This window comes from Hypanus sabinus, chromosome 7 (genome assembly GCF_030144855.1).
Source record: "Hypanus sabinus isolate sHypSab1 chromosome 7, sHypSab1.hap1, whole genome shotgun sequence".
Classification (NCBI taxonomy): Eukaryota; Metazoa; Chordata; class Chondrichthyes; order Myliobatiformes; family Dasyatidae; genus Hypanus; species Hypanus sabinus.
Window position 1 is genome coordinate 108,071,694 of NC_082712.1, and position 25,898 is coordinate 108,097,591.

Below are 25,898 nucleotides of genomic sequence, written 5' to 3' on the forward strand. Positions count from 1 at the left end.
AGTACACTGCAGATGCTGTGGTGAAATCAACACATACAAACAAGCTGGATGAACTCAGCAGGTCGGGCAGCATCCGTTGAAATTAGTTATTGCCATTGTCCAGGTGATCCAAGGCCAAGTGGTGAGCCAGTGAGATTGCATCCACTGTAGGCCTATTGTGGTGATAGGCAACTGTAGTCTAAAACCATAGGGCAAAGGTTTAAGGTGAGAAGGAGATTTAAAGGGGATCTGAGCATAAGTTTTTCTGCACAGAGTGCTTGGTATCTGGAATGAGCTGCCAGAAGTGGTGGTGGAGGCAGAAGTGACATTTAATAGGCATCTGGATAGGTATTTGAATGTGTAATGCAAAGTAGTGAACACGAGAAAATCTGCAGATGCTGGAAATTCAAGCAACACACACAAAATGCTGGTGGAACGCAGCAGGCCAGGCAGTGTCTATAGGGAGAAGCGCTTTCGACGTTTCGGGCCAAGACCCTTCGTCCAACAGTGCTTCTCCCTATAGATGCTGCCTGGCCTGCTGCATTCCACCAGCATTTTGTGTGTGTTGCAAAGTAGTGATGTGGAATTAAGGGAAGCAAGTGAGGTTAATAGAGTCAGTCATTATGGTTAGCATAGATGCTTTGGGATGTTACAGTACTGCATACTTCTGACTCTGATTCTAAATTTTTACTACATTCTCTCCAGAGCCTCACATCTTTCCTGAAATGTGGTGCCAAGAAATGAAGACGATACGTCAGCTGTGGCTGAGCTAGTGTTTTATGAAGGTTCATTATGGCTTATTTCCTCATATACTCCTCTACTTCTATATGCGGAGCTCAGGATTCTGTTTGCTTTCTTAACTACTTTCTCAACTTGCCCTGCTCTTTCAGTGAACTATGAGTATACTCTTAGCCTCTTCTTTCTTACTGCCATACTTCCAACCACTTTGTACTTCCAGCATTAAATTTTATCTTTCACCTGTTCATCTATTTCACCAGTCTTTCTGTGTGATTAATATCCTCTTCACAACTCATTCACTTCCTTTTGTCATTTACAAACGTGACTATTGTGCCCTAAACACCCCAGTCCAAGACATAGGTATATACAAAGGAAGCAATATATATGCTACTGAGGCTGCGTCCACACTACACCAGATAAATCCATAACCGAAGCTTTTTCCCTTCGTTTTTACCTCTCGTCCACACTAAAACAGCGTTTTTGTACCCCGAAACCGGAGCTTTTCAGAAACGCTTTCCAGGGTGGGTATTTTCGAAAACGATGCTCGGGCAGATCAGTGTGGACGGGGTAACCGGAGACTTCTGAAAACGCTATCAGACGGCAGTGCGCTATTTCATTGTTTTATTGAACGCAACCTAACAATTTCAGAACAGAGGGCAACGAGACTGAAGCCAGCAGAGTTAGAAATGTACTCACCAAATACCTTGACTCATAACTTACTGAATAAATAAGTATAATCACTTTGCCCTGTTTTCTGTCCTTGCTCGTATGAAGGTGGTTTACCTATTTATGCAAGTACTTCTCTGACAATAAATGTGTAACAGCCTAATGTAACTTTGTTTGGAAATACAAGATAATATTGATGCAGACATTAAAACATTCATGCATTTAACAAGGTGCTTTATTAATGCAACAGAGTTAGTCAGTTTTTCAATGTTCATCGTCAGCCGGGTCAATCTGCCCGTGAACTCCCTGTCGGTTGCCTCTGAACGCTCCAGTATTTGTTTTTTTACTTTTAAGTTCTCCTGTGCGAGAGCCAACAGCTGTCCATTGTTGTAAGTTTTTCTAGTCTGTAAATACACAAACGCGCACTTTTACAGCGAGATTCGACACCAAACATGTCGCTTGTTTTCAGTGGATGTGTCCTGCGTATGCCCAGTAGGAGGAGAATCGCGAAAATCTCCATTTCAATGTGGATAGAGATATTTTCAAAAACACATAGTGTGGACGCCTATCATTTTTATGCAAAACCGGCGTTTTCAAAATTATCCGTTCTAGTGTGGATGTAGCCTGATTCCACTATACCTTTCTCTCCTTTCCAAAAAAACTTCGGCTATTGTACTGATTCTTTCTACTCAACACATTTTTAACTAGGCTGTTAATGCCCCTCCCATAACCTTCAACCTTGTTAACATGCCTATTCTGTGGCATATCATCAAAGGCCTTTTGTAAGTCCATATTAGGTACATTTCCCTTGTTTCTTTGTTGCTTCATCACAAAACTCCCAAATTGTAAGACACAATTTGCATTTATTAATTCCATACTGGTATCTGTAATCAATTCACATGTGTTAGTTGTTTGTGAGTTCTTAGTGTTTCTAACATTGCCCCTAACACTGACATTAAACTGACCAGTCCGTCGTTGCTTAGTTTATCCCTACAATAATTTTTGAGTAAAGGTTAAGATTTGCAGTTTTCCATGCACCACTCTTGAATCTACAGAAGATTGTTGCCAGGCTTCTACTAATTTCCTTTCTTACTTTCCTTGTGAAGAGTGGGTACATCCCAAGCAGGTCAAGTGATTTATGTCCTACTAGCATTTCAAGTACCTTCTCTGGATGGATGCATACAAAAAATTAGCAAGAAAAAGTGATTAGACTTAGGATGGTTATTAAAAGGTATGTTAAGCCTGATGGATTATGTGTGAAGAGAAAGCAGCATAGTTTAATGGGCCAAATAATGAACTCAGGTATTGTCTGACAGAGGTAGGAGGAGCAACAGTGATATGTAGTGTCTTTCTACATTTATATCTGTTAAATGTTATAGGTTAAGTGTGATGTTTTGGGAATGTTGTATATACCTTCCCTGTGAAGAGGTAGAAATGTATATTCACACGTACAGTGTATGCCCAGTTGTCAGGACTACATATACAGTAATGTGAGGGGAGTCGGTATGTCTTTGTAGGCAATTTTGCCTTGGTATTATTGTTTCTCTGTGCCTGGCACAACAGGAAGGGAAGTCGGGGAGTGTAGTGTGTGGATGAGTGTCTCCTAGTCATACCCAATATTAATTCCGACCATTTCTCTTCCATGCTTTCTCCTCCTGCAAGGAGTGGAAGGTACCAGTCTACTGCTGTCTTTGCTTCTTAGCGATAATTTCTCATTCTTTTAGTTTTGCTTTGTGGCAGCAGATTGTGGGATTTGTATCTTTATTTGTTACATGCTCTGCTAGATTTGCTGTGACATTAAACATTTTAATTTATATATAAATACATTATTCCTGAATTTTGGTTACCAGCTTGGCTAATGGCCTTTCCTTTTTGTTTATTTGCAGGTTTTCATTGAACTGAGTCACATAAAAAAGTGCAATACAATCAAAGGAGTCTTTGTCCTGGAAGAATTTGGTAATTAAATGTTTAATATTGGCTGTATGCCAGGTACAAGCATCATTCAAACATGACAGTGACGGAGACACTCCTTCAGAAGGGTGGGCGCAAGCATGGAGAGGTGTGCAGTCTGCAGCCAAGAGGGATGGACTTTTTCAGGTGCTGTGGGAAGTTTGCGCTCAGACTCTTGAAGATATTTGGAGATTTCTCATTGAGATCGACACGGGGTGAGTGGGTGGTCTGTCTGACTAGCAGTTGCACTGGTTAGCATCCTCTTGATGGTTCTGATGAGTATCGACTTCATCATTGCAACAGACAACAACTTCAGTGATGACGGATCTTCCCAAAAAGTACCTCTGGTTTGGGTTTCCCCAGGTTCAAATAGAGAAACTACTAGAAGATGTTCAGAATTAAAAGCAAGAAAAATATAGAGTATTCACCTAGCAGTAATGTATTGTTTGCATAAAACAAACACCCCTTTTTGCTCATTAGTCCAGCTTCACACAGTGTACCTCAGTGTTCTTTCTTCTGGAAGTCTTCTGTCAAGCTTTGACTTAGTGATTTGTGGTATTATCATGGAGATGAGTGTTACAATGTCTAATGTTATCTGCGTGAGGTAGACACAGTGAAAACACAGTGCTGCATTTATCCCATGTTGTCTATGTATTGTTGGCAGGTGGGTACTACTACCTTTTCCTCAAGAAGAGAAATGGAGTTCTTCATTCTTGGTGTCATGGCCAAAACTGAGGGAATAAGTGGAAACTCTTGAGTGTGTGAGAGAAACATGCAGAGTGTATGTGTATCTTTGTGTACATGGTTGTACCCTTGTGTACATGGTTGTATGGGCTTGTATATGCATCCAAAGCTCAGTTAACTGCCATCTTTAGTTACTGGAGTGAGGAGTGCCCAGACCAATATTGGATTAACCAATTCATTTTACTAACTAGTTCTTATCAAATCAGGCATGTGTCACATACTCAACTTTTAAGGTACGTTTTTCAGCCTGTGTAATGTATGTACATGTGTACTTAAGTACATTTTCAGGTCGTCTTCCATTCAGGTAACAAGGGAGAAGCAAATCATAATTGTACCAGTCTGGCATTGGAAAAAGGTCACTGTAAGGGAGAAAATCCAGTTTTAGATGCTGGTTAGGTGGTATGTGGAATTAGGTCGTACACTTCAGGACAGCGCAAGAAAGGATATCAGGACCTTTAGATAAGTGCGGTACAGAATCATCAGAATAAAATAAATTAGGCTTGTATTAATGGATTTCTGCTAGTCAAAGGATTCAAATATCAAAGGCCATGAAATACTCGGCAGGACAGACAACATCTGTGGAGAATGAAACAGAGTTAACATTTCGGATCTATGACTCTTGATCAGAACCTAAAATGTTAACTGTTCTTTCCAAAACTCTTATTTGAGATGTTGTGTATTTCCAACACTTAGCAGATGCTGGAATTCTAAAGTTCATAGATCTGCATGCAGATAATGCTGGCATAAACTGAAGAAGGTTTACTGGGCAGTGGTTCATTTGTAACTGTCGCCCAGTGCACACTTGAGTCTGTGGCAGTGAACCCCGTTCATACCTTGCTTCATATGACTTGTTCTCCAATTCAGGAAACATCCTGGTAAATCTCCTCTGCACCCTCTCCATAGCTTCCACATCCTTCCTATAATGAGGTGACTGGAATTGAACACAATACTCTTAAGTTTTGGTCTTCAGTGGGTCCGATTTCCTATCAGGCTTGTCACGCTTGGTGGCAGTACTAGCTACCATCAACCAAGATACCTTGGCTTTCAGGTTTTTCGCTTCAGCAACAAAGACTACTGCTGAGGACTTTGCCCTACTGGTGGAGGCTTCCCACTCCTCCATTGTATCTTCTCACTTCTCTGATCAGCTCAACAAACGAGGGAAGGGACACATCTTGAGACATTTGAATGCTTAAAGCAATCACAACTTGCCCCATCCTTAACTGATTTATCTCAGCCAGTTCAATAGCCCTTGATGGCACAAGCAATGCAGCTGTCTCTCTAGACTGAAAATGTGGAATGTGTGTGAAAATCTCAGAAAACATTCTAAGCCTACGATAACTGGCTGTCCGCCGGTGCACTCTGGCATTTATCTACCAGTGATGTCATTGCCAAAACCAGCTCAGAATTTCCATTAATTGCCAAGGGACCCATTAGACCTTTAACATCAGCCAGCTCCTTTCCCTCACTTGACAGAAATGAGAACTTGTCTTCAAAGTCCTCGCCCCTAGCTACAAGCAACTTGTCTTAAGGTTTTCATCCTGGGCTGTATTTCTCCCTTTCCGTAAAAATACGGACTGCCTACAGTCCCACCTCTCCAGGTTCTCTTAATGTATTGGGTGACGCAACTTCAGTCACAGCACTGCTAGTCTGAATTAACACAATACCCTTACCAGCCGATGGTCAAAATGCTGTTCAACCAGCATAACTTTCCCCAATACTTTTATGGAACTCAGCACACGAAGTAGCAGTTCGTTGGACCTTCAAATATCCACCCTGCTCTGACCACAAACATTATCACACCAAACTTAAATCACATCCATAATAAAATACAGTAATCACTTACCCTGATGCTAGTTTAAACACTAGAACACTGACTTAAACACACAAACCACTTAATCAGTCTTTATTTATTTATTTATTTTTAAATTTTTTTTTTATGGGGTTCTACAATGCGACAAAACAAAAAAAAGTTAAGAGGTTCATACAGTGCAAAACAAACATATCAAAAGCACAGTTCATAACAATGAAGAAAAGCACCCATAGTAAAATTGTATAAAGTTAGTTACCACACCACCCTCCCACTACCCAACTCCAAGCCAACCTTACGATATATAAAAAAGTTAATCATAGAACCATAGAACATTACAGCACAGAAACAGGCCCTTCTTGGCTGTGCCGAACCATTTTTCTGCCTAGTCCCACTGACCTGCACCAGGGCCATATCTCAAACCCCTCTCATCCATATACCTGTCCAAGTTTTTCTTAAATGTCAAAAGTGAGCCCGCATTAACTACTTCATCTGGCAGCTCATTCCACACTCCCACCACTATCTGCGTGAAGAAGCCCCCACTAATGTTCCCTTTAAACTTTTCCCCCTTCACCCTTAACCCATGACCTCTGATTTTTTTCTCCCCTGGCCTCAGTGGAAAAAGCCTGCTTGCATTCACTCTATCTATATCCATCATAATTTTATACACCTCTATCAAATCACCCCTCATTCTCCTACACTCCAGGGAATAAAGTCCTAACCTATTCAACCTTTCTCTGTAACTCAGTTTCTCAAGTCCCGGCAACATCCTTGTAAACCCTCTCTGCACTCTTTCAACCTTATTAATATCCTTCCTGTAATTAGGTGACCAAAACTGCACACAATACTCCAAATTCGGTCTCACCAATGTCTTATACAACCTCACCATTACATTCCAACTCTTATACTCAGTACTTTGATTTATAAAGGCCAATGTACCAAAAGCTTTCTTTACAACCCTATCTACTTGTGAAGCCACTTTTAAGGAATTATGTATCTGTACTCCCAGATCCCTCTGTTCTACTGCACTCCTCAGTGTCCTACCATTTACTTTGTATGTTCTACTTTGGTTTGACCTTCCGAAGTGCAATACCTCACACTTGTCCAGCATTAAACTCCATCTGCCATTTTTCAGCCCATTCCTCCAACTGGTCCAAATCCCTTTGCAAGCTTTGAAAACCTTCCTCACCGTCCACTACACCTCCAATCTTTGTATCATCAGCAAATTTGCTGATCCAATTTGTCACATTATCATCCAGATCATTGATATAGATGACAAATAACAATGGACCCAGCACTGATCCCTGTGGCACACCACTAGTCACAGACCTCCACTCAGTGTAGCAATCCTCCACTACCACTGTCTGACTTCTTCCACTGAGCCAATGTCTAATCCAATTTACTGCCTCTCCATGTATACCTAGCGACTGAATCTTCCTAACTAACTTTCCATGCGGGACCTTGTCAAAGGCCTTACTGAAGTCCATGTAGACAACATCCACTGCCTTTCCTTCATCCACTTTCCTGGTAACTTCCTTGAAAAACTCTAACAGATTGGTTAAACATGACCTACCACACACAAAGCCATGCTGACTTTTTCTAATAAGTCCCTGTCTATCGAAATACTTGTCGATTCTATCTCTTAGTATTCCTTCCAATAATTTACCTACTACCGATGGCAAACTTATCGGCCTATAATTTCCTGGCTTGCTTTTTGAGCCTTTTTTAAACAACAGAACTACATGAGCTATCCTCCAATCCTCTGGCACCTGACCCGTGGATATTGACATTTTAAATATTTCTGCCAGAGCCCCTGCAATTTCAACACTAGTCTCCTTCAAGGTCCGAGGGAATACCCTGTCCGGTCCGGGGGATTTATCTACTCTGATTTGCCTCAAGACGTCAAGCACCTCCTCTTCTTTAATCTGTTTAAGTTCCATGACCTTACTACTTGTTTACCTTGTTTCCATAGACTCCATTCCAGTTTCCTTAGTAAATACAAATGCAAAAAAAACCCATTTAATATCTCTCCCATTTCTTTTGGTTCCATACATAGCTGACCACTCTGATCTTCAAGAGGACCAATTTTATCCCTTACTATCCTTTTGCTCTTAACATACCTGTAGAAGCTCTTAGGATTATCCTTCACTCTGACTGCCAAAGCAATCAGAACTATATCACCACAGAGCTGTATTTATAAAAAGGTTTATTGCCTATTACCTAATCTATAATATGTTAACACATTTAAAAAAAAAACATAAATCTTAACCGTAAGAAGCTGGAAGTAAGGGATTTAAATGCAAAAGAAAAAAAAGGGAGAGGTGCACCCTTAATCTTAACAGGAATTATGAAAATATTCAAGAAAAGGTCCCCACACCTTTTGGAGCTTTATGTCCAAATTAAGAAGTGAATAATGAATCTTTTCAAGGTTCATAATGGCATAACGTATCTGAGCCATTGAGCATGAGTTGGTGGGGCAGCATGTCTCCATCTAAGAAGGACTGCACGTCTGGCCGAATGAGAGGTGAAAGACAATGTACGACGCTGAGCCGGAGTCAGATGTGGGTCAACTTCTCCCAAAGTGCTGAAAAGAGCAATCAGAGGGTTAGGTTCCAAGTAGCAATTAAGTATATGAGATAAAGTTTTAAAAAAATCTCTCCAGAATTTCTCCAAGTTAGGACAAGCCCAATACATATGAATAAAAGACGCCTTGCCCCTTTTACACTTATCGCAACAGGAACTAATATCAGGATAGAACCGCAATAATTTAGTTTTAGACATATGAGCCCTGTGTACCACCTTGACCTGTAAAAGGCAGTGGCACATAGAGAAGTTGAATTAACTGACCTGAGAATTGAATCCCAAACCTTGTCAGATAAAGAAAAATTTAAATCATGCTCCCAGGCAGTTTTAATTTTGTCAAGGGGGGCTCATCGTTAACATATCTCGAATAGTAGAAATTAAACCTTTACCCAATGGATTCATGCAAAGAAACAAATCCATAACATTTTTAACAGGTACCTCAGGAAAGTTTGGTATTAAAGGGTTGGTAAAATGTCTAATTTGGAGATATCTAACGAAATGAGTGTTAGGTAGGCCAAACTTTAAAGACAATTGTTCAAAAGTTAATCAGTCTTTAAACAGCATTCACACAGCATCCGAAAACCCAAACAACACTCCTCCATATGTAAAACTCTCACAATTTTGGCTCATCTGCTAACAGCCACATGACTCAGTAGTGAAAAAGCCACGTTTCATAAACAATATATGTGTAGGGTGGTATGAATTAGGGTTCAACCAAACAGGAACATTGGAAATTTTGATTAAAGGAATCTCAATTTGATCGAATGCTGTGTAAGTACTGACTGCACACTATATCAGTCGCCAAAAAAAAAACAGATCATACACCAGCATAAAAGTATAAAGATACTGATATTTATCAGTTTCAGCTTTATCAAACAGTTAACGGGAAAAATAAAGGAAAAAAATTACAATTAAACAATTACAATTTAAAAAGTTACAATTAAACCAGTGTCATGTCACGTCTGTGGTGGTTGGGTACACCGCTTTACTCACGGCACTGTATTTTCATCACCAATCACAGATAGACCTTCCCCTTCATGGACTCCTTTATCTCATGAAGAATTCCTTGCACTATGGTCTTCCCTCGTCCAGATTTCTTCCCTGATCCTCTCCCCTCTGCGTCTCCCACCAAAATTCCATGAACCCGACAACTGTCTGTCAGCAGTCTCTGTCCACCCAGCGCTCTCTAGAACCTTCTCTCAATTCCACCACTCTGATTGGCTGACACAACTCTCCTAAATTGAACATGGCTCCTTTAGCTGAATCCAAAACACTCTACCAGCAGGACACACTGCTCTTACAGAAAACTGCTAGAATAAACTCTGCAGCTGTGAACACTTGAATTCATCTTGCATGGTGAGCACTGAACCCTAGATTATACAGCATTAACACAGCAATGAATGTTAGTATCCCTGTCTCAGCACAAGCAATGGAGTTGCCTCTGAGAATCCCCAAACACAAATCACAATTGTACTATGTTTACATAGCATTGAATTCCCTCACCTTGCTTATCACTAACTAAGCATGGTGCAATCCATAATGCAGATCGCCAATCCCCAGATCCAAGTACACAGAACCTACACACAGCAGCTGTAACCAGTACTGATTGCTGGTTATTCTTTGTAAGCACAGCACTTTGTATCATGTATACATTTCTCAACCTATATGTTCATAGCACTGTGCCTCATCTACTTTTCTAGATGGCATTGAACCATCAGTGTTTCCAGTAAACACAGCTTCTGTTTACGTGCTTTAAACCTTGCTACATATACTGAGCACCGAACTCCAGTGTTTCTCTGAACCCTCTACACACTGCGGAATCCCACTGAGTAAACTCTGTATGTATGCAACACCGAACAAAGTGACATCTTTATGCACAGCAGTGAGCATCAATGCATCTTTGTGTATACATGAATGAACACTGAACACAATGCCTCAGACTCAAATGTACCCCTGTTTATAATACACAAAGCACTGTTTTATTCCTGTACACAACCTTGCCCTGGGTAAAACAGCATTGAAGCCCTGTGCAAGCACTCTACTGTTACTTAGGGTACCATTGTCTGCAGTGCACCCAGTCATTCCCTGAATACTGAACCCAGTGTATCATTGTCTGCAAAGAACTCCATGTTCCCCCACCCCCCCCGCTCCCACGGCCTCACCCCACCCTCCCCCGACACTCCCTCCCTCTCTCCCTCCAGCACTCGCTCACTCACTCCGTCCCTCCCATCACCCCTCCCCATCACCCACTCACACCTTCCCTAACCCCCTTGCTCCCCCTCCCTCCAGTGCTCTCTCACCCCCACTGCAGTGCCCACTCCCTCAGTTCCTCCCTTCCCCCCCCTTCCAATCCCTGTGGAGCCCATTCCCTCCCCTGTCCCTGCAGCGCACTTTCCCTCTCTTCGTAGCACCCGTTGCCACCCACCTTCATCCGTGGGGTGCTCCTTCTCCCACCTTTTCTCCATATGGCGATCTCTTCCTACCCCCTCGCCCCACATCATGCTCTCTCCCCCCACCCCACTGCATTCCTGCCCCCTTCCTCATTGCGTTCGATACTGAGTGATAGTGACGAATACACACCAGGACGCCTGCGTACCGTGATAATCGTCTGAACTTTATTGACAACCCTGCTTGTACAGTATGTGAACTTCTCCCATCTGAGAGTGGCTCAGGAATAACACTAATAGCGACCACTATATCTCTCTTCTTGAAGAAAAGCTAGCTATGTACTTCTTGTCCATAGAACGGAATTGAAATTAGTGAAATTGAAGGATTCAGTTTATTTCACCCATGGTACGTAACGTAGACACTGCTGGCATAAATGTAAAATATTGCCAACATTATAACCACCTTTCTCTGCTCTTAACAGTCCCTCCACCCTCCCCCTCCCTCTCCCTCTCTCCCCTCTCGCTCTCCCTCTTTTTTAAACAATACTTTGTTTTTCAAGAATAGTTTCACTTTATGAAATGTTTTCCACATTAGAAACTTTTTTTAAAAAAACCACTGAGGAATGAAGGTCAGGGTTGACTTCCTGAACTCTCCGGCAAAGTAAGAGGATTATTCTGCCACTTTAGTCAGTATTAGACTGTGAAGCATATCTCATTCATGGAACAGATAAAGACCCGATCTGGTATAGTTCTTGGAAGTGTTGGAGTGGATTCTTGAGCAGGTCTGTCCTGCTCAGGGAAGTGGTCCTTGTCATAAGGATTAGTTACTCTATTTCTTCCTCTACCTTTCATGGACTTCGAAGGCAAATGAGCGCACACCTGTTCCGCCTGATTCCCCTTGTCATGCTCTGATCGCAAACAATTGGGCTGCATGCTGCTAGAATATTGTTCTTCTGGTGAATTGGTCTGAATCCAAAGAGCTTCATGACTCCTGAGCAGTGACAAAGATTGTGCTCTGTGTTTGAGATCATGCATGGTCTTCGTTTCAGCATGCTATGTTGTCTCGAAATTTCTCACTTTCTTTGTCCAATAAGTGAGGTTGGAGAGGAGAAGAAAGAACAGGCAGATTTGTTCTCAGTCTCTGGCCTTTCCATTGACAGCTCTGATGGACTGTAGCCATTCACAAGAGGTGTAGGGCAATAAGCTAGCAGTGCTTTGCAGGGGTCTTTCGCCTTGAGTAGGAGACTCCTAACAGTTTGCACTGCTCTTCCTGCTTCTCTGTTTTCCCGTGGGTATCATGGACTGCTTGTCTGAGGTGTGAACTCATAGTCCCTCGCAAAGGCTGTATATTCTGAGCAGCTGAATTGTGGACCACTGTCTGACTCAAATGTCTCTGGTATTCCATGGTGAGTGAATACAACTCACAGGTACTGGGCCAAACCCCAGATCCAAGTACACAGAACATACACACAGCACCTGTAACCAGTACTGATTGCTGCTGAGGGATCAGAGGACAGCATTTTGTGAGTGCTAATCCACAGTGAGAAGATATCAGTCTCTTTTCAGCTCAACTGTCTGCGCCTGCACTTTTCCATGGAAAATCTGGGAATTCTGTGAGACAGGGAAGCTCAGCATGATTTTTGTGCAGTTTTCTGCGTGCTTCACATTACTTTACATAATCTCCCAGCTGTGTGCTCGGAACAGGCCACCACACGCTTTGCTTTTAGGCAACATTTTTTGATGCTTTGATATCCCTGGTGGATTTGACTGATGATTTTGGCATGCACAGAGCAGGCTTGACAAGTCTGGAGCCTGTTAGCAACAAACTAACAGTTTGTGAGTGTCTCTCTTTCAAGCATGCTCATGAGCTCCTTTTGGAACTGCTGGCCATCCAGGCTCTCAGTATTACATGACCCTGCTGCAGATTTAATCCTTTTTCAACTCAGCACAAATTTCATCCAATTTACTCTGAAGCAGGAATGCTGAACAACATAAGACATCCTCTTTTTTTTCCACTATTTCTCATTTTTACAGATCCCTTTCGCACTGAGTTTATGCTTCCCTGGCCCCGTGAGGAATTTTTGTTGCGTTTAGCATAGGGACAGTTCACCGGTTTTGTGAGCAGACCTTCGGGGGTGGCTGTGGTATTTGCCCCCAGTGTCCGTTTTGAAACTCTGTCTCATTTTACAACTGAACCATAGTACACTAGTCTTCTCTATTTGAATCTAAAGCCCCAAGGAAAGCTCTCTCTTTGTCTGGATCATGGCCTTATTTGGCCTCCTGAAGAAATACTATTGAGTGACATTGACTTTTATAATGGCCAACTCTATTTCATTAGTGGCATTTCACTTCTTTTGCTGGACAGAGCTCTCTGACATGGAATAGAGACTTGCTGCATCTCTTGCAGTTGGACATTTTACCTGGACTTTGTTTCGCTTGTCTGTTCTGTTTGAGCTGAACTGTCCTGTCCCCTCTTTCTGAATGCATCTTGTTTGTGCCTGTCTTCATGTACAGCCTATAGCTGTTCTGTGTTTCATCGTTTTTGTGCCTGTTACTGACGAACATTCTCACTCTGCCTGACTATGGTGATAGCTTTCTCTCACATGAGATTTGCCTGCAACTGAAGTCTCTGACAATTTGGTGTTTAGTAGCCTGACAACAATCCTGTCTCTATTGAGCTAATCAGATTTCCATATGCACAGTTTTCTGGCAGTACGTGCAATTCAGTAATGAATTCGTTTGCACTTTCTTCTGGCTCCTGTTTCCTGGAGTTGAACTTTGGCCCTTCATATATCACATTTCACTTTCCCGGGAAGAATTCTTTGAATTGGTCCTCCTTTTTTTGAGCATCTGTCCATCTGATTCCTCCCGAGATGCCATCTGCTTTGTCACCATTGCAGTATATCAGTTTGCTTACTGGATGCTGTTCTGAAGCCTGAGTGAGATTGTTTGCGACCCTAAATCTCTCAAAGCATCTGAATTGTCTCTCAAAGTCCCCTGGTTTAGAGAAATCAAATGTCTCGGGGCTTTGTTAGGTAAGTAGATGTAGTTACTGCAGGGGTTTGCTCCATGTTCCTGTTTTGGTACTTTATTTATTTGGACTACAAAACCCTTCTTTTCTCTTCCTGGGAGCTTAACTGACTTCTCTACTGTGCCTGTGTTTCTGTACTTCCCCACGGTAATGGCCCACAGACTGGTGTTGCCTAGCAACTGGCCAACTCTTGGCTCCTATCTCATAGTGTATACAATTAGCAGCTAGCATACACAGATACTTCATTGATCCCAAGGGAAATTACGATGTCACAGTTGCATTACAAGTGCACAGATATAAATATTAGAAGGGAAGTAAAAAGAATTTTTAAAAATTATGACAAACGGGAGGGGGTCATCACTTCCCCGGCTGTAGGTTGACTCATTATAAAGCCTAATGGCCGACGGTAAGAATTACCTCATATACCTGTTTGGAGCAGTGCAGTTGTCTTAGTCTAATACTAAAAGTGCTTCTCTGTTAAGCCAAGGTGGCCTGCGGAGGATGAGAAACATTGTCCAGAATTGCCAGAGTTTTCTGTAGGGTCCTTTGTTCTACCACAGCCTCCAGTGTGTCCAGTTTGACTCCTATAACAGAGCCAGCCTTTCTAATCAGTTTATTGAGCCTGTTGGCATCACCCGTGTTGATGCCATTGCCCCAGCACATCACTGTATAGAAGATTGTTCTGGTGATAACAGACTGGTAGAACATGTGAAGGAGAGGCCTGCATACTGCAAGGGATCTCAGTCTTCTCAGGAAGTAGATGCGTCTCTGACCCTTCTTGTACACAGCCTCTGTGTTGGTATTCCACTAAGTCTGTCATCCAGGTGAGCCCCCAGGTACTTGTAGGTTCTTACCACATCTACATCCTTACCATCAATAGTAACAAGCAGTTTAGGTTGATATTTTTTCATACTTATATGTGAATAAGAACAGTCTTACTGTTTTATGGGGATCTCAGTTGTTCTGTAGCACCAATTCATTGACAATCAGCCATTCCAGACACCATGTTGTTTAATTTTGAGGGATAGTGCAGGACACACCAAGACTCCAGCCTTGCAGGATATTCAATTGTACTTTATGGACAGCCCTGCTTGTACAGTATGTGAACTCCTCCCTTGTGTGAGCTGCTAAATGGGTAGCATAGGAATAACCTATTAACTGAAACACACCCTTTCCTGCTGCACACCAGCTCCCACACCACCCTTCCTCCTGTTCCCACTCCCCCTCCAAGAGACGCCTGCTCTAGCCCCCCCACCCACTGCAGCATATGTTCCACCTCATTGCCCGCCCCCATCTGTGCCTCTGCCCCCTTTCTGCCCTCCTTACTTTTCCAGATGGTAGAGGAAGTTTGGTAGGTAATGTTGAGAAGTTTTCTGAAAGTTGCCGCCGTTCACATTGTAATCAGTGCACACTGTAGCCATGGTGCACTGGTGGTAAAGGGAGTGAAGGTTTGGTATGACAGTCAAGTGGTCTGCTTCATCCTGGACAGTGTTGAACTTGACTAATATCCAGGTAAGTAGAAAATATACCATAACAATTCATACTTGGCTTTGTAACTGATGAAATAGCTTTGGGATTTGGGAAGGTACTGAGTTCTTGACCAATGATACTTCTTGGATTGGGTCAGAGAAGTTCCTGCGCTTGACACCCAAGATGGTTGTTGCTGGTGAGCTGGGCAATGGTTTTGAGGATCTTTTATGTAATTCAGCGATTACTTGCCTCACATGACCATGCCAACTTCAGTTTGTATTGCAGGTTTCTAGTATCTTTAGGGATGTACAAGGGCATGTGTGAACCAGAATGGGTTTTGGGGGCAGAGGTGGTTTCATGGGTGCCATTACTGGAGGTTTGTGTTTATTTTTGATTTGTTTAAATGATGGTAAATTCCTCAGTTGCTGTGATGGTTGTAAACTAATACCTTCAATCCTTAGTTACTAGCAGCCTAAAATAATTAGTGTCATTGTGTATTGCAGTCTTTACTGAATACTTGTATGGAGTACATCTGTAAGTAGTGGGATGTATCTGTGCATATACAGGGGTATAGATCTCAGCATGCAGGGGTATGTCAACCCATGCATGTGATTCTATGTTTCAGTCTATGTAAGAAAGAGAGAAGCTGAATGTGTGCAAGAGAGAGTGTATACTGAATATGAGAGAGTGTGTGTGCGCATATCTGTGAGATAGATATCTATGAGAGACAGCGTGCCCACCTGTCCATGTACACACAATCTCCATTTGCAGTGCATTTCATAATTTGTTCCTGGGTTAAACTCTCTCTTATCTCTTGCTCGTCCGGTTTCAGTTCCACAAACTAACGAAGTGGTGACTCACAAGTACAAGACTCCAATGGTGAGTAAGCTCTTTATCCCTTGGTGTTTACCGAACATGTGATCTTCTTTACCACCCAACCATTACATTTATTCAAAGCTGGAAATCAGTGGTGCAAAGTAGGAGCTGGTGTAATGCTCACCTTCTTAGTTGGGTGCTTTGCATCCTCCTCTTCACTCAGATGTAATAGAATTGAAAGTATGGTATATCAGATGTTTTGAAAATGAAGTCCAGCGTATTGCATTGTAAAACGTAATCAACCACAATGTAAATACAATGATTAATATAAGTCGATGGGAATTTTGTTTATAAACTTCCTTGTAATAGATGCATGACTCACATCAGGGCTTGTTGAGTTGATACAGACAGTATAATAGATTGCATGTTGTCCACAGAACTGTCACAAGGTAGAAGTTAAAGACTGCTATTCAAATTGCCAGTGATTGGACTGTTTTTATTTGCTAAAATTAATGCTGATCAACAACATAAAAGGGGTTCTGCTAAATTTGTGGCTGACACCAAATGAGGGGTGTGCCAGTGTTTAAAGCAATAAATGTGTCCAATCAAGAGCAATATGAAACCTGTAAAATGGGGGTGTTCTGAGAAATTAACTTCAATAGGTAGATGTCAAATTCATTCTATTTGAGAAACCGTGCTGCTGATAATAGTGGAAGTCTAAATTGTTCGGTGGAACGGAGGTGTAGCTGTGGAAATGCCATTATTTTTGAACACGTAAATTGTCACTCACTGAAGTGTTTGGGATTAGATTGGAAGGGGTGAGAGGAAGTTCGTGCAGTTGGTGGGATTCAGGTGTTATTGGGGCCTTTTTTCCAGAGTGTGGCTGGCTTCTGGTGGCTTCAACCCTGCCCTTGTCTTGTTGCAGGCCCATGAGATCTGTTATTCTGTCCTGTGTCTGTTCTCCTACATGGCTGCAGCAAGAGGAAAAGAGATGGAGAGCAAGAACAAGGTAACCCCAGCACGATAAGACATCAGCTCGTCAAGCAACCCTAACCTCTGTCCACCACTCACCAACCAGTTCAGCACTCTTGCTGCTCCGTTACAGCTGCGTTCACGGCAGGTAACGGCTGCTTGACTTGTACTTCCAAATCACTTCATTTGCTCACAGCTTGCCCAGTTTAGGAGGACTTCATCTAAATATCCATGCTAAATGTACATGTCAGCAGTTGCATTACAATAATGAACTCTGGGCACAGTCTTAAATACTAGTTCCACACTGGTTTGATAACCTCACTGGATTCATCATGGTAAACAGACTCAATGTCGACCTTCACTGCACTGGATTCACTGCAAACCTACCCATTGAGGGCCAGTCATGCACTGGATTTGCTGTAAATGTACTCATTGAAAACCTTAGCACACTGTACTTAACTGTGACTACTCATCGTGGACCACTCACTCCTGGACTGGATTCACTGCAACAACAACAAAAAAGAACACAGTCGTGATCCACTCACTCCTCCACTGGAATCACTGCTAACCTCCCCATCGTGGACTGCTCACTCCTCTAGATTCATAGCAAACCTCTCCATCGGGGAGCACTCACCCCTGCGCTGGATTCACTGCAAAGCTTCTCACAGAGGACCGCTCATTCCCTGCACTGGATTCACTGTAAACCTCTTTATCAAGGACCTCTCACTCCTGCACTGGATTTACTCCGCTTCCTCATTAAGGACCACTCACACCTGCCCTGGATTCTCTGCAAAACTCCCCATCGAGGACTTCTCTTACATTAGGTTGTCTGCAAACCTTCAACTGAAAACCACTCCTGCACTGGATTTACACTTAACCTGCTCTTCAAAGGCTGCTCATACACTGGATTCATTGCCTGTTCACCCATGAGGATGTATTGTGCACTGACATCACTGGGTATTTATTCACTTGGGGCCAGTTCTTCACGGAATCTATTCCATATTCTCCCATTAAGAAATTAAGACTGGATTTGTATGGAACGAGCACATTTAGAATTTACTCAGTTATCTGCAAATCATCCACTGGATTTACTGTGAAGGACAGTGGTACTGGAAGCCTGTCTTCTTCACCCAGTCTGGGTGACAAAGCACAACAGTTGCTGCAGATTGACCCACTGAGAATTATCCCTCTGGATTCTGTTAACATAATTCACTGTAAATTCACCTGTTTGGAAAATAATCCCATACTACATTTGCCTCCAGAGGAGTGTCTCCTGCTGGATTTGCTGTGAACTGCCCTCATCAATGACCTGTCCCATGGTGGTCTGTTCAGTGTAAAGAATTGCAGCAGTGGGACTGTGAGTGTTTCTGTTATTCCACCGCTCGGAGTAACTTTCCTGAATCAGTTGCAATGACCAACAGTGCCAGGTGAGTGCAGGAGCCTTCGCTCTGCTCCTGCACACAGTGTTGTGGAGCTGAGGGCTGCTCACATGGGAAGTGTGAGGATGGACTTGGCCACAGTCCACAGTCTCCAGTTACATAGTGACCCAGTGAGCTCTGCAGGTTGTAGGAACTGTGTGGCAGGACTGCCTCCTCATCTGATGACACTCAGCTGCAGATTAAACCCTCTACGACAAGTGGGATGGAAGAGTGTTTGACAAAACTGGTGACTTTAAATGCATCTGTCTGTGAGTGTCTAGGAGAGGCCTGAGTGCCCCCATACTTGACCGTGGACTCCATATGATCCTTCCACCACTTCAGCCATCACTCCACCTCCAGTAGGGCATCTTGAACATTGATCATTTTACTGCTGCTTCTAGGTCACACCAGACTGTAGCCAACTGCACCCTTGTCTGACTCTTTTCATACCTCGGTTTTCTGCTGTCCCTCTGAATGTAAGGTCAAGGGTAGTCTATGACAATATTAAGTGCAAAGTCCTCCATAGAATCACAGAGGCAGAGAGAGAGAGGACAATTTCTTCTTCCTGTGCACAATGACAGGTGTCAGCCCTTCCAGACACAGTGATAGGCCTGATCCCACCCAGAGTATCCAAGGAGCAAGTTACTCCCAGTAGCTGAGGATTCCCTTCTCTGTATGCAAAATCCATCCATAAATTTGACCACAGTCTTCCCTTGCCCCAGTGACACGTAATCCACCCAGAAGGACAAGAGCGATCTTCACCCAACAGTGAAAGAGGAATAAGCAGGCCTGTACTCAGTCAGCAGAGGAATAGTCACTTCCCTCCACTATGAGTGATGAGGACTGATACATAATGTACCAACCTCTGGAAATGTATTTCTCACCCAACATAAAGAGAAATAACACTCTCTTCACAATGTGACAGAGTGAAACCACTCTGTACTCATCTGACAGGTCATGGATGGAAAGCCATTGTGTTTCTCTCTACAGATGCTACTTGACCTGAAGTGTTACTAGAATTTTCTGGTTTTATTTCAGGTTGGCAACATCTGCAGTTTTGTTTTGTCTTTCAGTCAGAGATAGTCCTCTTCCTGTCAACAATCCAGAAATATTGTACTTCAGATACACTGCCAGAGCATAATCATGCAGCACAGAGAGCTCCTATACTCTGGGAGGGAGGGAGTCCCACCAGCATACAGTGAGGGGGTGGGGGGAGTCCCTCCATACCTGGAGTTTAACTGAGTAGTACACCTTCACATGACAATGAACAACATCCATTACCTCCGCAGTCACACTAGCCTCAAACCTATTTATTTTCCAGTAAATCCTTCATACACCCTGATGATCCCCTTGACACACTGCTGGGAAGTAGAGCATGAGTGTGTATTTTAAGCAGGTGCTGTGTCAGAGCCAGCATTTCTCAGCTTGACCCCTAAATTGAATTTAATGACAGCACATTATTCTCTGTATGTTGTATGTGTTTATGTTAGATATTCTTTTCTAGTTTGACCAGCAGGGTTTGTTTTATTTTTGTGTTTGCTGTTATAGGATTGGGATTTTTGGTGTAAATAATTCAGTATTTCTTGTATTTATAGCACTGTACAGTATCTTGAATGTTGCAATAAAACCAGTCCATGTGTGTCTGTCTCACTCTTGTCCACTACTATTGATCGTGAGGCCACAAGACAGTAGGTGCAGAATTAACCATTCTGTCCATTAAGTCTGTTCCACCATTCCATGATGGCAAATTTATTTTTCTTTTCAACACATTCTCCTGCTTTCTCCCCGTAATCTCTGATGATCTTATTTACCAAGAATCTGTCGACCTCTGCTTTAAATATACCCAGTGATGGCCCCAGCTATCCGTGGCAGTGAATTCCACAGATTCACCACTCTCTGGCCAATGAACTTCCTCCTCATTTCTGTTCAAAAGAAATGCCCTTCCCTTGTGAGACTGTACCCTCTGGTCCTAAAATCCATTGCTATTGGAAGCATCCTCTCCATGTCCAGTCCATCTAGGCCTTTCTGTATTTGGTAGGTTTCACTGAGATCTCACCGAAAACAGGCCCAATTTTATCAAATGTTCCTCATGAATTAACCCTTTTGTTCAAGGGATATACTTGTAACCTTCCTCTGGATCCTCTCCAAACTCTTGGATAAGGGGCCCAAAACTGCTCACAGTACTGTAAGTGCAGTCTGCCCAATGCCTTATAAAGCCTCAGCATTCCGTTCTTGCTAACATTGCATTTGCCTTCCTCACTACCCTTGATCCAGTCACAGCAGAGGTATCGTGGGGTATGTGACCAGTCCTTCTCCTAAGCTGTCAACCATACTGAGACAAACACAAGTGCAGGGTTCTGTTTTACACAAGTCCAAACACCTGCAAAGCCAAGGTAGGGAGTGTCTTAAAGAGGCATTGTTTCAAGAAGGATGTGGCTGGGGAGGGGAATTAATAATAGGAATGTAAAAACTGGGAACAGATCATGCCGATAACGTTGAAGAAGATCCTAGCTTACCATTTATGTCATTGCCAATTTCCCACAGTAATGCCATCTCTCACTGATGCTTGTAATAAATCAAAATCTGCATTCTCTGAAAGAGGTGCAGCAAGCAAGTGGCTAAGGCTTGGAAAAATATTTACAATCCGAATCGGATTTGTTATCACTGACCTGTATTACTTAAACTTTGTTCTATTTTGTGTTCAGTTTCTCTCTCTTACCTTACTCGCTCCCCCTTCTCTTTCTGCCTTTTCTCACTCCCTCTTTCTCTCTTTTCATCTCCCTTGGCCCCCCTTCCCCTCCCTCAGTCCCCCCACTCTTCCCCTGCCTTGGCTCCCCCTTCCCCTGCCCCTATACCTATTTTCATATCATCTGCAAACTTTGCAACAAAGCCATCAATTCCATCATCCAAATCATTGATCATAAAATCATTATAACATAAAAAGAATCGGTCCCAACATGGATCTCTGTGGAACATCAGTAGTCACCGGAAACCAGTCAGAAAAAGCTCCCTTTATTCCCACTCTTTGCCTCTTGCCAATCAGACACTACTTTATCCATGCTAGAATGCTTCCTGTAATACCGTGGTCTTGTAGCTTGTTAATCAGCCTTGTGTGGCACTTTGTCAATGGCCTTCTGAAAATCCAAGTACACAATATCAACTGATTCTCCTTTGTCTATCCTGCTTGTTACTTCTTCAAAGTATTCAAAAGATTTGACAGAGAAGATTTTTCCTTGAGGAAACCATGCTTACTATGGCCTATTTTACCATGTGCCTCAAAGTATGCTGAGACCTCATCCTTAATAATCAACCCCAACATCTTCCCAACCACTGAGGTTGGTCTAACTGGCCTATAGTTTCCTTTCTTCTGCCTCTTTCCCTTCTTGAAGAGTGGGGTGACATTTGCAGTTTTCCAGTCTTCCAGAATCTAGTGATTTTTTTTTTGGAAAGATGCTAATGCTTACATGATTTTTTCAGCCACCTCTTTCAGAACTCTGGGGTGTACATCATCTGGTTTGGATCACTTACCTACCTTCAAACTTTCCAATCTCCCAAAAATCTTTTCTCTGGTTATGGTAACTTCACTCACTTCATGCCCCCAACACCTGGAACTTTCACCATACTGCTACTGTCTTCCACAGTGAAGACTGATGCAAAATACTTATTCAGTTTGTCCACTGTTTCATTGTCCCCCATTACTACCCCTGCAGCATTAGACCATAAGACATTGGAGCAGAATTAGGCCATTTAGTCCATCGCATCTACTCTGCCATTCCATCATCACTGATCCCAGATCCCACTCAACTCCATACACCTGTCTTGTCGCCATATCCTTTGATGCCCTGGCTGATCAGGGAACGATCAACTTCCACCTTAAATATACCCATGGACTTGGTCTCCACTGCAATCTATGGCAGAGCATTCCACAGATTTGCTACTCTCTAACTTAAAAAAAAATCCTCCTTACCTCTGTTCTAAAGGGTTACCCCTCAATTTTGAGGCTGTGACCTCTAGTTGTGGACACCCCCACTATAGGAAGCATAAACTCCATATCCACCCTGTTAGTCCTTTCAACATTCGGTAGGTTTCAATGAGATCCCCCACCCCCCCCCCCCCCCCACATTCTTCGAAGCTCCAATGAGTACAGGCCCAAAGCTACCAAATGCTCCTTGTATGTTAACCCCTTCATTCCTGGAATAATCCTCATGAACCTTCTCTGTACTCTCCAATGACAATTCCACTCCTGCTCCTATGTCTTATGGACAACACATCCTTTCTGAGATATGGGGCCTAACACTGTTGATAATACTCCCAGTGCAGCTTGACCAGTGTCTTATGAAGTCCTAGCATTATCTCCTTATTTTTTCCTTCTATTCCCCTTGAAATAAATGCCAACGTTGCATTTGCCTACTTTACCACAGACTCAACTTGTGAATTTTCCACAAAGACTCCTGTCTCTCTGCACCTCTGATGTTTGAATTTTCTTCCCATTTAGATAATAGTCTGCACTTTTCTTTTTACCAAAATACATTATCATACATTTCCCAACACTGTATTCCATCTACCACCTTACAGCCCATTCAGACAATTTGCCAAGTACTGCTGCAATTTCTTTGCTTCCTCAGCATTACCTACTCCTCCACCTATCTTTGTATCTGCAAACTTTGCCAGAAAGCCATCAGTTTCATTATCTAAATCATTGACAAACAATGTGAAAAGTAGCGGTCCCAATACTTACCTCTGAAGAACACCACTAATCACTGGCAGCTAACCAAAAGGCTCCCTTTATTCCCACTCACTGCCTCCTGCCTGTCAGACATTTCTCTATACATACCAGTATATTTCCTGTCATGCTATGGGAATGTATCTTATTACGCAGCCTTATGTGTGTCACTTTATCAAATGCCTTCTGAAAATTCAAGAAAATGGTATCTACTGCTTCTCCTTTGTCCACCCTGCTTGTTACTCATGGATTTCTGCCACACTGTTAGTGTCTTCTAGAGTGAAGACTGATGCAAAGTACTTATAAAGTTCATCTGCTATTTCTTTGGCCCGCCCCCATTACTGCCTCACCAGCATTACTTTTTAGTGGTCCAATATCAACACTCACTTCCTTTTTACTCTTTATATAATGAAAATCTTGTAGTATCTTGTATATATTATTGGCTAATTTGCCCTCATAGTTCATCCTTTTCCTTATAGGTTTTTAGTTACCTTTTGTTGGATTTTAAAAGCTTCCCAATCATCCAACTTCCCTCTCAGTTTTACTACATTTATATACCATTTCCTTGGCTTTTATGCAGTCCTCAACTTCCGTTGTCAGCCACGGTTGCCTAGCCCTGACATTTTGGAACAACTTCTTCCACAGGACATCTCTATCCTGCGCCTTGTGAACTATTCCCAGAAACTATAGCCACTCATGCTCTGCTATCATCCCTGCCGGAATCCCCCTTCAATCCACCTGGGCAATCTCCTCTCTCATGCCTCTATAATTCTCTTTATTCCATTGTGACTTGTGCTTATCCCTCTCAAATTGCAGTATGAATTCAGTCATATTATGATCACTGACTCGTAAGGGTTCACCTTAAGCTCCCTAATAAAATCTGGATTATTACACAACACCCTTTCTAAGCTAGCCTTTCCCCAAGTAGGCTCAAGCACAAGCTGCTCTAAAAAGCTATCTTGTAGGCACTCAAAAAATTCCGTCTTGTGATCCGACAGCAATCTGATTTCCGCAATACCCTTGCATATTGAAGTTCCCCCATTACAATAGTGACATTACCCTTATTATATGCCCTTTCCAGCTCCCTTTACAATCTCAACCCCACATCTTAGCTGCTATTTAGTTTCTTTACTCCACCCACAAAGATTTGACATTCTCTGACCCATTGTCACCTCTTCCTAAAAATGTAATTCCTTCTCTTACCAACACAGTCACACTGCTTCCTATGCCTTCCCGCATATGCTTTCCATACAAAGTATATCCTTTGATATTTTAAGTGCCAACTATGGCCGCCTTTCAGCCACAACTCAGTGATGCCCATAACGTCATACCGACCAATCTCAAAATTGTGCCTGGAGTTCATCCGCCTCATTCTGAATGCTACATGCATTTAAATCCAGCACCTGTATTCTTCACGCTTTTCAGTTTTGCCTCTGTGGTGCAATTTAACTCCTTGCACTGTACCCAATCATTGACTTGTCCTTCCTTACACTGATTTTCAGCAGACCAATATCTACTCTTGCCTCTCTTTACGCTTTATGTATCTGAAGAAACTTTTGGTGTCCTCTTTAGTATTATTGGCTAGTTTACTCTCCTATTCCATCATTATCATCTTAATAACTTTTTAGTTACCTTTGGTTTTTAAAAGATTGCCAATCCTCTAACTTCCCTCTAATCTTTGCTCTATAAAATACCCTCTCTTTGGTTTTTATGTTGGCTTTGACGTCTCTTGTTAACTACAGTTGTGTCATCATCATCCTTCCTCTTTGTGATGTATATATTCCGTGCCTTCTGAATTGCTTCCAGAAATTCCAGCCATTGCTGCTCTGCTGTCATCCCTGCAGTGTTCTTTTCCAATCACTTTTGGCCAACTCCGCTTTTATGCTTCTGTAATTCCACTGTTATTCCACTGTAATACTGATAAATCAGACTTTAGCTTCTCAAATTGCGGGGTGAATTTCATCATTATGATCACTTCTCTTAAGGGTTCTTTTACCTTAAGCTCTCTAATCAATTCTGGTTTCATTGCACAACACCCAGTCCAGAATAGCTGATTCTCTAGTGAGCTCAGCCACAAGCTGCTCATTGGCACTCTTGAAATTCCCTCTCCTGGAATCCAGCACCAACCTGCTTTTCCCAATCTACCTGCATATTGAAATCCCCCATGTCTACTGTAACATTGCCCTTTTGGCATGTATTTTCTATCTCCCATTGTAATTTGTAGGCAATACCCTTACTATTGTTTGAGGGGCTGTATACAACTCCCATCAGGGTCTTTTTACCCTTTGCAGTTCCTTAGCTCTATCCACAATGATTCAATACCTTCCAACCATATGTTACCTCTTTCTATTGATTTGATTTCATTATTTTACCAACAGAACAGCGCTGCCTAATCTGCCTTCTTGCCAGTCCATATAACTATATAACAATCACAGCATGGAAACAGGCCATCTCGGCCCTCCTAGTCCGTGCCGAACTCTTAATCTCACCTAGTCCCACCTACCCGCACTCAGCCCATAACCCTCCACTCCTTTCCTGTCCATATACCTATCCAATTTTACCTTAAATGACACAACTGAACTGGCCTCTACTACTTCTACAGGAAGCTCATTCC

General features: G+C 42.5%; 1 protein-coding gene across 5 annotated transcripts in view; it reads left to right on the forward strand.

Moving 5' to 3' along the window:
• Positions 1-20,200, forward strand: part of madd (MAP-kinase activating death domain) — a 248,446-nt gene extending 228,246 nt beyond the window's left edge. For all 5 annotated transcript variants that reach the window (XM_059975345.1, XM_059975346.1, XM_059975347.1 and 2 more), the window contains 3 exons: positions 3,270-3,339; positions 16,188-16,234; positions 17,097-20,200. In XM_059975345.1, the coding sequence (XP_059831328.1) occupies positions 3,270-3,339; positions 16,188-16,234; positions 17,097-17,198 (219 nt within the window). In that variant the 3' untranslated portion in view covers positions 17,199-20,200. The remainder of the gene's footprint in view (positions 1-3,269; positions 3,340-16,187; positions 16,235-17,096) is intronic.
• Positions 20,201-25,898: the final 5,698 nt, after the last annotated feature.